This window comes from Pocillopora verrucosa, chromosome 4 (genome assembly GCF_036669915.1).
Source record: "Pocillopora verrucosa isolate sample1 chromosome 4, ASM3666991v2, whole genome shotgun sequence".
Taxonomy (NCBI): domain Eukaryota; kingdom Metazoa; phylum Cnidaria; class Anthozoa; order Scleractinia; family Pocilloporidae; genus Pocillopora; species Pocillopora verrucosa.
In genome coordinates this window covers 29,958,874-29,971,118 of record NC_089315.1, presented here as the reverse complement: position 1 = coordinate 29,971,118, position 12,245 = coordinate 29,958,874, and the positions used below count along the sequence as shown (strand labels likewise).

Sequence of the window (12,245 nt, the reverse complement as noted above, 5' to 3'; positions counted from 1 at the left end):
AAGGAGGAAAGTCACCTTAAAATAACTTTAGGCGGCGAACATGCTGTAATGACAAGAATCACACAGAAAACTTGTAACTCTGGGTTCTGTTTTTGATGTTATTACTGAAGTGGTTGGACATCTGGATCAGTTTATTTTACACTGTTGTTTAATTGTATGAAACAAGTCTGACGGGTTTTACAGGTATGGATTATGATTTGCCGATAGGTTTAACTGAGAAAGGCACGAAGTCAATGTGAACACGAAGTTCGGAGGAAATCATACAGCGCCCATGTCCTCTTTCAAAGCCCTTGCTTCGCGTTTGAAGACGAAATTTCCGTCTTGCTGTACCTTTCTGGGAACGAGGATGATGGAGTCCTTTCGGACGTTCGTGTCAGTAGTAGAAACTATCGAATCGAGCCTCATGATTATATGATGTCAACCAACAATTACTTATTTATCAGAAACCTTGTCTTTTTGAGGCGTTTTACTGAACTTGTTGGATTATTTCAGTTTTTTAATCTATTTAAAATTTAACAAGGAATTTAAAAGCTGTCAGCAACATCACAAATGTTGTTTTAATGTTCTTAACTCAAACTAATGGGGTATAATAAAAGTTAGCAATACTTAACCGTTACCATTCTCATTATTATAAAGTCAGTAAAACACTTACACGTTACACGGGCAAGATATCTAAAATTCCTTGAATGTCTTGGATAGGCTACCCTCCATCAATTGCGATAACTGTTTCTTTTTTAGTGAAATACCACCTATTCTAAATTGAATTGAATCAGTAAAGAACAAGCCGAAAAGTTTCTAAATATCTATACATATATACAATCGTTAGCACTTAACTGAAAGGACTACGCCTAGAAAGAATCTTCCCGGCTAGGATCTCTGGAAATAGCCAGACTCACTTGTCCAGAACAACGGCACTTTCTTTAAACCACACCTATTTACACCATTACGAAGAAACTAAAACGGTCCAGTGAAGTGAAACTTGACCTAGGACGTTCACTATAATAATGATAGCAACCATCATTTAAATTTTTTTCAGCTCTTGTTTTCAAGTCTGATTCAGTTAATGACTGAATGTTTTATGTGACTGATGCATGATCATAACAGACTCAAATTCGACAAAAATGGAGATGTCAGTGACGGAGAAAGAATGTTCCATAACTACCTACATTTTAAACTAAGACGATCGCTTAAGAGGAGACGTCACGCAGAAGTGACTGTATCATCATTCTTGCGGAACTTCTAAGTAGTACTGCCTTGGTACACTTGAAGACACTCAGAACTGGACAAGATTACATGGTTCACATCAAGAGATTCTCTGTCAGAGTTTGTTACCGGATTTCAGGAGTTCCCTTGCATGGCTCCCTATAGACGCCTCTTTACTTCTTCTAACTCTTTCCTGGTCCTGTGCGAGGAAAGGCACATCAACCAAAAACTCGTAAAATTTAATGCTTAAGCCTTTAACTCCCAGAAGTGATCAACATGTAACTTCTCCCAATAATATCCACACATTGTCCAGCAAACAAGTAATGAGAATACTCAAACTTATCAGGTAGAAGTTATTTTGATCTAACACCAAATTCTTGTAACTAATCCACAAGAAAATATGAAGCCGCCAGAGAGGAGAATTAACAATGAGATCTCAGTAGTTGAAGAATTAAGGAGGTGGATGAAGGTGTTAATGTTTAATTCATCAACACCTGCATGCCTAAAGGATCCCTAATGAAACGCAAAATTTATAGTGATAGACAGTTATTTACCTTGTAAGATCGTTGTTTTCCTCATCCAATATTTTCTGTTGCATGGCCTCGCATCTTTCAAGACAACGCTTGGCTGGTTCGAATTCTTCCTTCATTTTATGAACCATCGCAAGGTCAAAAAGCGACTTAGCGGTGTCTCGATGGTCTTTTAGTAACTCGAGCCGAATCTCCAACGCTTCTTCCGAATATTTTTTGGCAGTGATGTACTTTCCCTGGGCAAAATAATTGTTTGACAGACTGTTGAGGACGGTTGCAGTGAAAGGATGTTTACCCAGTGTTCTTCTGTAAATGGGTAGCGTCTTTTCTTCTCTGACTTTGATTGCCTGCACATGATTTCCCTTGAGCGAAAGGATCACTACCGAGGGAATTAGAGTTTCATCATTGAATTTGTAAATAATTCCAAAGATACAATAATTCCAATTTTAGTCATTTTCGGCTGACCATGAAGATAATTAAGAAAGGTAGTAAAAGTGATTGTTGTTGTCTTAAAGAAAGGATTTTTGAAGTAGCCGTGACCCCTTCAAAGTATTATGCATTAGAATTCATGTGAAGGATTTCGTTCCTTATAATGTTTATAGTCAACCACTAGATAGTATTTAGTGGTTGATTACAAACATTATAAGGACACGTTTCGATACATTTCAGAGTTTTGCACCTTCTCGGTGTTCGAAGGATCCTGTCAAGGGCCAGACTAAATGAATGACGGCTATTAAGCTGAATCTTGACTAATGAGAGGCTAAAATCATAATGGAGGATTAGGATGCTTCTCTTGCTTTTTTCACTCAGAGCACAGGCCACAATCTGTACTGCGTTTTCAATTGTGACTCTTTATTCATCGATTTTGAAGATTCATACGTAAGCAAATGCTCAAAACAATCTTAAAATACGATCCTACAAACTGCCTTGGAAAATATATGATCAATGCGCTCGCAAATTAATTTGGTACCTAATCATTTTGTGCACCTACCTCCCAGATCATTATACGTTGCACCGAGCATAACGTCGTCATCCTGTCCTTCCGATCGAATTCTGATTGCCTGTTGAACTTTTTCTTTTGCCTCTTCAAAAAAGCCTTCTGTGGCGAGACATCGACCAAGTTTGGCAAGGCACTGAGCTCGGCTGTTCCCTTTTTTAACTCCAAGATTACGTTGGATTCGGTCAGCCTTCGTGAAGTATTCTTTGGCTATTTCAGCGTGTAAAGCACACGGACTAATTGGAGGACAGGAACAGCTGAATACTTCTTTCAGCCCCAAGGATGTGAGGCAATCGCTCAGTCTCGTCTGATCTTTCATCTCTTTGCATCTCTTTCTTAGAGATTTGAAGGCATCTTCAAATTTGGCCTTTCCCATCATCTTCGCCAGTAGCTCCGTTACGCTGTTGAAAACATCAATGCACCTTCTTGTTTGTTCTTCATCCATTTGACCATTTCCGCACCACTCAAGGAGCTGCATGACATTTGCTTCATCTTTCTGAAAGGCTGCAATAGCTTCTGACACGCCCTGGTCCAGGAACATTTTGAAGATATCTTCCAGAAAGGTTAAAAAATGGCGGATAAACATCTTCTTAGCATCTAGGATCACTTCACGAAACTCCTGCTCCATTGCCTTAGTTTCACAATAATCACGAATTACTCGAAGGAGGGTATAGAAGTATTCATCCCCAATAATGTGTTGTTTTTCTAAAAGTGATCGCCGGGACAGTTCCAGTCCACATTGGCTGAGTTGAGACGCACTCATCTCCTCTGATTGAAATATTTTCACTGCCTCAGACAGAGAAAAACGCCCTTTGAGTAATGCAAATCTGATGAGGACATGCTTTTCTATCAAATCAAGCCTCTCGAAGCAATGATCGATAAAAACGTTGATCTTCATATCCCCTGATACCGTTTGAATCTTTGTCAAGATCTTGAGTTTTCCTGCAGGCGAAGAACACCTCATCGCTTCTAAGAGACTTGGCAGGTCACTGTGGGAGGAGGCCAGGGTGTAAAGAACCAAAGGAATACCGCTGCAAATCTCTGAAAAGTCATGTGCTAGGGTTGCACTGACTGGCCTATTCTTCCACACCATTTTCAAAAGCTCAACGGTTTCTTCTGGCTTAAAAGGCGACAGATGAACAATTTCTTGACCTGCTTCCGGAAAACAAACTGTCTCTGAAGAGGTGAGGAGAAGTTTGATGTTGTCTGTCACCATTAAAATTTCATTGATTAGATTCTTAATCCTCGATCCTTCCTCAGATCGGTTCATCCGCTGGAGTGACAATTCACTTTCGGGAAGCTGCATTCTGTCATCCAAATGAAGTATAAATTCAAAATTATCCAGTAGCAAAATGGTGAAGAAATGTTGGCTTTTCAAGCGATTTTTCAGCTGAGATATTGAATTCTCCACATGTAGGTGATATACTTGCCGAAGAGCCTTCTCAGCAAAATCCTGGGAAAGTTTTATGTTTCTACAGTTAACATAGATCACCACAGTACGTCTGTCAGAATTCCGTATGTCGTTTGCCACTTTCGTCGCCACGGTTGTCTTCCCTATGCCAGTGGCACCATGTATGAGAAGGCATCTGCAATCGTGCAGTGGAGAAAGGTATTCTCTGATTTTGTTGCATTCTGTTTCGCGATTGACGAAATGTGGTACCGTTCGGGGGAGAAGAGACAATTCTTTATAGATTCCTGTGAGTCAATGTAAAATATTACGGTGGAAGATGAGTTAAACCTCACAGATACATGCTGCAATTTCCATAAACAGAAAATGGTGGATAGGAGAAACAGCATCAGAAGGAGAAAATACCTGCTAAAGTTTCCTCAACTGGTTTTTGTGACCCACCCGAAACCAGGAACAGCTGAGATGTTATGCCATCAAGTAAAGCAACAGCTACTCAAGCTGTCTTCCTGTTCTCTCACTACACATTCTCGTTATTCCTCCTCAAACTTATCTTGCCTTTCCTATTATTATTATTATATACTGTCATCCTTCCCTTTTCACATCCATTTTCTAAGGTGTCACCTTCTCTTCTCATTTTTTTTCTTGCCAGCGGCCATTTGGAAGCCCGCACATCTTTTGCCGACTACTTCTATCCTTGGACATTGTATGTACCAGCCAAATCAGAGTATATGATCCAACAATTAATTTATTGCCAGTTTTACTTGTTAAAAGCATATCTTAACATGACAAATATTAACCCGAAAGTTTCAGGGTATCTGGATTACCTTCTTGAAATGACACTCGTGTTCCAGCGGGTGGATCTCGTCGCCCTGCCATCTGTGGGAGCAAATTTTGAGTTCTTAATGAAGTATACCTGGTTATGCATGCAGTCTTATTTTATTTTCATAAAAAGCTGAGTAAGGGCCTTAGGATGAGGCTTGCTGCACGTGTTATATCTAAGACACTCCTCAAAGCGTACGGAACGAAATCTGGATAAGTAGTCTTTCATTTCTTAATTGATGTTTTAGATGTACAACATTCAGATAAACCACATGGAAATCACTTTCGCGTCGACTTTGAGGTGTCTCACGAAAACTGGACAAGTAGTCTTTTATTTGTTAATTGTGAGTTCTAGATCAACAACATTCAGATAAACCACCTGTAAATTCCATTGGCGTCGACTTTTCAGTTTGAATGTGATGTCATTCACACCTTAATTGAGAGTTTTAGATGAACAAAATTCAGAGAAACCACATGGAAATCACTTTCGCGTCGACTTTTCAGTTTGAATGTGATGTCATATGTACACTTAGCACACCGTTAGACCAGCCATGGTAAATAGATCCATCAGGGGCTTTGAACTGAAATCTTTTGTTTGTCGCGTTCTTCACCTTATCGAGTTTAAAACAGAAACATAAACAACTCGTGGTCGGTTTTCTTATTCTCAGACCGCGCAAATTTGCGTATGTTGATATTTTGCCGAGGGCGCTGAGATGTACAAATTGTTAAACGTACGTGCAGAGCTTCTTTTCTTCTCGTAAAATATTTTGTTTTGTCGCGTTCTCGTCGTCGTCGTCGCCGTCATGGTTTGCAAAGGGTCGTACTGTCAGGTATTTTCGGAATTAGCATACTGTCAAGTGGCGATCAAATTCTCATATTGTTTCCAACCCGTAATTGAACGAATGTCAAGTCTTTCAAGCTGGAGACAGAATTCCAACAGATTCATAAAAACAAATAAAACAACAAGCTAACTGTTCTTTTCGCAATTCCTTCCTAACTAAATAATCAGCACTTCGAATCTTAGAACTGCGTTAGTTAAACCGGATTAATGAGCGAAAATGACTCCATAATTAATCGACAGAAGATCTGTTGGAATACCTCAAAAGTTCTTAAAGCAAGCGTAAATGAAATGTAATGGTAACAAACTGACCGTTGATCTGCATAGACCAAATCAAATGTGAACTATTCACTAAGTTTGGACAGGTCCAGACACGACAAAACGGCATGTTTCCGTCGACATGATACTTACACTTAAATGATCATCCCTCAAACTGCCGGATATTTGCCTCGTTTTAAATGAAAAGCAGCTGCACAGCCATACAGAAATCGTCCAAAAACGTTACCCTGAGGGGGTATTTAACATTTAAGTGTAATTTCCACGGCTTCTAAGCGAAAGCGGAAATAATAATCCTTAGTGCGTCAACAAATGTTGTTACGTCCTATAACTTTGAATTTCCTCTACAATCGACAGGAATGTGCTTAGTTGGCTCACTGAAACGTCTCTCCAATAAATTTCTATCATCAATCCCAGAGAGAAGTCAAGCAAATACAAATTACGATTGTGATTGAAATTCTCCGAGTCGAACTTACAGGTACACTGATCCTTTCAATTCCAAACGGATCCGTTAAAACCTGTCGGAAACCTCAGAGTAGTGTCACCTTCTCAGTAAAACCTTAAATGTTCTTTTCTTACCTTGTTTTTACTGAACCCGGCTATCTAGAGCTGGCTGAGAGGTTGAAAATACGTTGAAAAATGCTTGTAAATGCATCGAACTCGACGAAAACGGTTCTGATTGATGGCTTCCTCAATCGGATCTGTAAACTGATCTGATTGATGGAGCCATCAGAGCATATAAATCTCTTCATTTGATTATTGCAGGGGTTAAGACGTAATTGAAAACTGGCGATAACTCTACATCATTTTTGCCCCCTGAAGTTAGAAATGAACTGAGGCTTCTTCTATCATGCCTACGATTCAAACTAAAGTTAAATTTCATTCAAGGCCGTATTGAGTTTGGGTCTTTCATCATATTTTAAGTGTATTATCCCACGTTTTCGAAAATGGTCTTGATTATTTCCAATGGCCACCTGGCCTTAGTGTCACAAACTCTCAGACTGCCTTTTTACCCAAAAATTAAAGAACGCTGACTCTTTCAAACATTGATATATCTTGGTGAGTATCGATGCATGTGACGCTTTTCTGTTATATTCCGAAAAAGAGAAGTTGAAGCGGCAGATAGTTTTGGGTTCTCAACGAAGTATACCTGGTTATGCATGCAGTCTTACTTTATTTTCATAAAAAGCTGAGTAGGGGCCTTGGGGATGAGGCCTGCTGCCCGTGTTATTTCTAAGACGCCCCTCTAAGCGTACGAAACGAAAACTAGACAAGTAGTCTTTGATTTGTTAATTGTGAGTTTTAGATGAACAACATTCAGATAAACCGCATGTAAATCACTTTGGCGTCGACTTTTCTGTTTGAATGTGATGTCATGTGTACACCTAGCACGCTGTTAGACCAGCCATGGCAGGGAGATCCCATCAGAGGCATTTTCATTATTTCAAGCTGTACCAATAACGATTCGCTCGGGTTGAAAATTGCCCCGAGGTGAAATAAAATTTGACCACGTTTTTGTGTCTTCGAGACCCATATGTATCACTTACGACTGAGGCACTAAGTAACTTAGGCAGTCCGGTCAACGACGGAAAGGAAGAGGTCGATTAAAAAGGAATCGGTATTTATCTCAATAATTTAGCGAATGGAAGGAGATCTCGACGCCAGACCTGGACTTCAGCATAACATGTAACAAGTGTAAGTGGCGTTGAGTTTTGACTAGTGTATTCCCGTTGTCAGACAAGACGAATGTTGGTGACTGTTAGATGACGTTTAAGAGGTGTACAAAGTTTTTAACATATATGCGGAGCTTTTGCTCAGTTTTTTTCTGCTCTGGGAATTCTTTTTTTGTCGCGTTCTTCACCCTATTGAGTTTAAAACAGAAACATAAACAACTCGTGGTCGGTTTTCTTATTCTCAGACCACGCAAATTTGGGTAACTGTGTATGTTGATATTTCGTCGAGGGCGCTGAGATATACAAATTGTTAAATGCACGTGCAGAGCTTTTTCTCTTCTCGTAAAATATTTTGTTTTGTCGCGTTCTCGTCGTCGTCGTCGCCGTCATGGTTTGCTAACAGTCCGGGCCATAACCATTTCTGCAGGGCCTAGTTTTTCAAAGGCCGATTAGCCCTAACCCAGGGTTAAATTTTAATCCAGCTTTCTTTATTTATTTGTTCAAAAGTCTTTTGGGGAAAATGTTCACTATTCTTTTTCGAACATCCAATGATCAAATTGCAAGCAAAAAGATTTGACCTGAATTTTCTCTTAAAGTTTTCAGACCTGAAATCAAATTTCACACTAACCCTGGGTTACCCGAACTAACCCAGTTTTGAACAACAGGGGCCTGGATACTTGATGACGTCACCAACATGGATGTCGTAGTGGGACCTCGAGGAAACTCATTCATTACTTTATTCGAGCACTAACGACTTTGTTCCCTACCCATATCCCATGAAACCTTGCAAACTTGCAGAAGACAAGCAATCACACACAACAAGCAAAGAACTGATGGTGGTTGCGATGACGTGAAGGAAAAATTCAGATGAAAAGTCGGTGGAGGTCCATGTTGTGAAGGGCTCGATCGAGGAATAACCTCTCTTTAGTTGAGGTTTTCAGGTGTACAACATTTTTTTTATTCCTAAAAAAATTCTTTTAAAAAACTAGAATAAATTTGCTTCGAATTTGTCAAAATTCTAATCGAGTGCATGAGGTTTTTGCTCGAGTGCACGAATGTTGAAAGTCTGTTAGTGTGCAAACTACTGGACGGATTCCTTTGTTCAGATCCATCGTTGTATCGTGTAAGCTATAAATTTTATCCATACGTTGTGGCCGGGAAATTTAAAGAAAAAGGGCAATTATTTATCAGACCTTTATAAGCATACATTGTGAATTTCAGATCAAGCCAACAGCATAGATGAACACATTCAATATCTCGAGACACTTTGTCGTCTTCGCGGCACAAATCTGCCACGGACCAGGGTCAGTGCTACAAACAAAGAATCTTTTAAATCGGAGCTCTGGATGAAATTTCGAATCAATGTGGATCTTGAAATCAGAGAGGTTCATTCAGCCAAGGCGAATGCACACTAAAAAATAATTTCAGGAAATCACGGATCTTACAAATAAACGTGATTATCCAGCGAGTAAGTTCTCCTTCGGGCAAATATAAAACAAAGAGGTATTCGTTCACTGAGCTCTCATATCTTCAGGTATCGTATCCGGGAAATGTGCGATAAGAGCGGCATGAAGATGAAAATAAAGAAATCACATTGGTGGAAAGCCTTGCCGAAGTGTCTCTATTACAACATTCCGGAAACAAAGGCTGGAGTCTAACTACACGAACTGATGAGAGTGAAATTTTTGTCTACAACCACGAGGGACTTGTCTGTAATTGTGAAACTCGTTTACAAACACCGCTCGTGCTTTCACATTTTGCAGTGATTACCTAAACAAAATTTGTATACAGGGTGTTCAAATCAAAGGGTAAGTGTAAAGGATATATTATTGCTGACTAAAAGCTGTAGGACCGAATTTGTAGTGTTCTGAGACCTAGATTCTCCCGCGAATCGATCGATAGCGCGCAAAATACCTTGTATGATTCTCTTGCATTGAATTCGACCATGTGTATTCGTCTTAATATAGATTGTTACTACTTGCTTTTATTTTATCCCACTCATGTGTTTATTGGCGTTTATTTTCCAGGTATCATAATTTCAAGATTAAAGCTCCACGTGGAACACCGCTTGTTATTCAAAGTGAAGACGACAACACGTATGACTCGCATGCACTAGCTTGTCTTCTTCCACGAGAAATGGAACGCATTCGAGAAGCTCTACGAGAAGTCCAGATTTTCAGCAAATCGCAGAGAAAGACATACGCTTTAGGAGATGTCAAAGGGCAGCAGATCGGCAGGGTTCAGCACTTTCCAAACATACAGCTGCATGGTTTGCTCCGATGTGGCAAAATAACCAGGAATTAAAGGGTAAGTTACTGTTTTCTTGCTTTACTGTTACTTTTTTGTAAAGGCTTGATGGACTGAAATTGATAATGTCTATTTAAAAATCGAAGAGAAGCAAGATATTGTCTTTCCTCGACCTGTACTGGAGAGAAATGAAATTTTTACCGATTTCGCGATCTCACACATCTCTCGTCCCAATTACTATCAGTGCGCGTTATTTGGTTTAACCTTATTTAATTGGTTTTCTTGTAACCCCAAATAGGGAAATCAACGGAGAACGGACAGTAACATCGAGGCCAAGCTTTACCCAGAAGTTCTCCAGATACAAACAGGCTGGCGGAGGAGCGCTTACTCCTGTGACGCTCTTGGTGGAAGGGCCACAGCGTTACAAAGAGTTTGTGCTGGAAAGAATCCGCTGTACTCTTCCAGAATGCGAGAATGTTGAGGACATGCAAGTTGAATGGTTGAAATAAACGAATATTTTTAATGGTATCTTACGTCCAGTCCTTATTAGCGAATTTTGTTTCGGCTTACTACCGCATTACAACATGGCCGCCACAAAAAAAAAAGAAATCAGCTTCTTCTTGTTTCCAGCACCTCTCGGCCAAATTTGCTTTGTTTTGGTTTTAATCTCACCCAACCACAAAGCTCGAAACCGGTATCCAGAAATGGTTATGGCCCGAACTGTCTCATATTGTTTCCAACTCGTAACTGAACGAATGTCAAGTCTCTCAAGCTGGAGACAGAATTCCAACAGATTCATAAAAACAAATAAAACAACAAGCTAACTGTTCTTTCCGCAGTTCCGTCTTAACTAAATAATCAGCACTTCGAATCTTAGAACTGCGTTAGTTAAACCGGATTAATGAGCGAAAATGACTCCATAATTAATCGACAGAAGATCTGTTGGAATACCTCAAAAGTTCTTAAAGAAAGCGTAAATAAAATGTAATGTTAACAAACTGACCGTTGATCTGCATTGACCAAATTGAATGTTAACTATTCACGAAGTTTGGACAGGTCCAGACACGACAAAACGGCATGTTTCCGTCGACATGATACTTACACTTAAATGATCATCCCACAAACTGCCAGATATTTGCCTCGTTTTAAATGAAAAGCAGCTACATAGTTACACAGAAATCGTCCAAAGACCTCACCCTGTAAGGGTATTTAACATTTAAGTGTTATTTCCACGGATTCTAAGCGAAAGCGGAAATAATAATTCTTAGTGCGTTAACAAATGTTGCTACGTCTTATAACTTTGAAATTCTTCTACAATCGACAGGAATGTGCTTAGTTGGCTCATTGAAACGTCTCTTGAATAAATTTCTATCATCAATACCAGAGAGTAGTCAAGCAAATACAAATTACGATTGTGATCGAAATTCGCCGAGTTGAACGTACGGGCGCACTGACCCTTTCAATTCCAAACGGATCCGTTAAAACCTGTCGAAAACCTCAGAGTAATGTCACCTTCACAGTTAAACCTTAAGTGTTCTTTTCTTACCTTGTTTTCACTGAACCGGGTTATGTAGCGCTGACTGAGGTTGAAAATACGTTGAAGAATGCTTGTAAATGCATTGCAATTCGACGAAAACGGTTCTGATTGATGGCTTCCTCAATCCGATCTGTAAACTGATCTGCCGTGATGGAGCCATCAGAGCGTATAAATCTCTTCATTTGATTAATGTAGGGGTTAAAACGTAACTGAAAACTGGCGATAACTCTACATTGTTTTTGCCCCTGAAGTTAGAAATGAACTGAGGCTTCTTCCATCATACCTACGGTTCAAACTACAGTTAAATTTCATTCAAGGCCGTATTGAGTTTGGGTCTTCCGTCATATTTTAAGTGTATTTTCCCACGTTTTCGAAAGGGGTCTGGATTATTTCCACGGGCCACCTGGCCTTAGTGTCACAAACTCTCAGACTGCCTTTTCACCCAAAAATATATATATATTGATCAATATCGATGCACATGACGCTTTTTTGTTATATTCCGAAAAAGCCGGAGAAGCGGAAGCGCCAGATAGTTTTGAGTTCTCAACGAAGTATACCTGGTTATGCATGCAGTCTTATTTTATTTTCATAAAAAGCTGAGTAGAGGCCTTGGGTGAAGCCTGCTGCCTGTTTTATTTCTAGGACGCCCCTCTAAGCGTACAAATGAAAACTGGACAAGTAGTCTTTTATTTGTTAATTATGAGTTCTAAATGAACA

General features: G+C 39.6%; 1 protein-coding gene and 1 long non-coding RNA gene across 4 annotated transcripts; one reads left to right on the top strand and one right to left on the bottom strand.

The window, feature by feature from the left end:
• Window positions 1–539: 539 nt before the first annotated feature.
• LOC136280437 (uncharacterized) lies at window positions 540–11,856 on the bottom strand. Of its 3 annotated transcripts, XM_066165552.1 has the most exons (6): window positions 11,538–11,556; window positions 11,094–11,188; window positions 4,963–5,014; window positions 2,725–4,425; window positions 1,758–2,112; window positions 540–1,402 (listed from the first exon to the last, which is right to left on the bottom strand). In XM_066165552.1, exons 3-6 carry the CDS (start codon window positions 5,012–5,014, stop codon window positions 1,363–1,365), a joined length of 2,148 nt encoding a protein of 715 aa, XP_066021649.1. In that variant the 5' UTR covers window positions 11,094–11,188; window positions 11,538–11,556; the 3' UTR covers window positions 540–1,362. The 3 variants fall into 3 exon arrangements, with proteins under 3 accessions (XP_066021649.1, XP_066021648.1, XP_066021650.1); XM_066165551.1 differs by lacking the exon at window positions 11,094–11,188 and having other exon boundaries at window positions 11,538–11,856; XM_066165553.1 differs by lacking the exons at window positions 11,094–11,188; window positions 11,538–11,556 and adding an exon at window positions 6,651–6,772.
• Window positions 8,574–10,496, top strand: LOC136280498 (uncharacterized). Its single transcript, XR_010717268.1, has 3 exons — window positions 8,574–9,552; window positions 9,772–10,051; window positions 10,290–10,496. It is a non-coding gene; the product is annotated as an uncharacterized lncRNA (long non-coding RNA).
• Window positions 11,857–12,245: the final 389 nt, after the last annotated feature.

Coding starts and splice junctions, on each gene's coding strand:
- LOC136280437 (XM_066165551.1), bottom strand. CDS start 5,014: ATGGCAGGGCGACGAGATCCACCCGCTGGAACACGAGTGTCATTTCAA. Junction 2,113..2,724: donor AACGTATAATGATCTGGGAG/GTAGGTGCACAA, acceptor TTCCCTCGGTAG/TGATCCTTTCGCTCAAGGGA. Junction 1,403..1,757: donor GAAAACAACGATCTTACAAG/GTAAATAACTGT, acceptor TTCCTCGCACAG/GACCAGGAAAGAGTTAGAAG.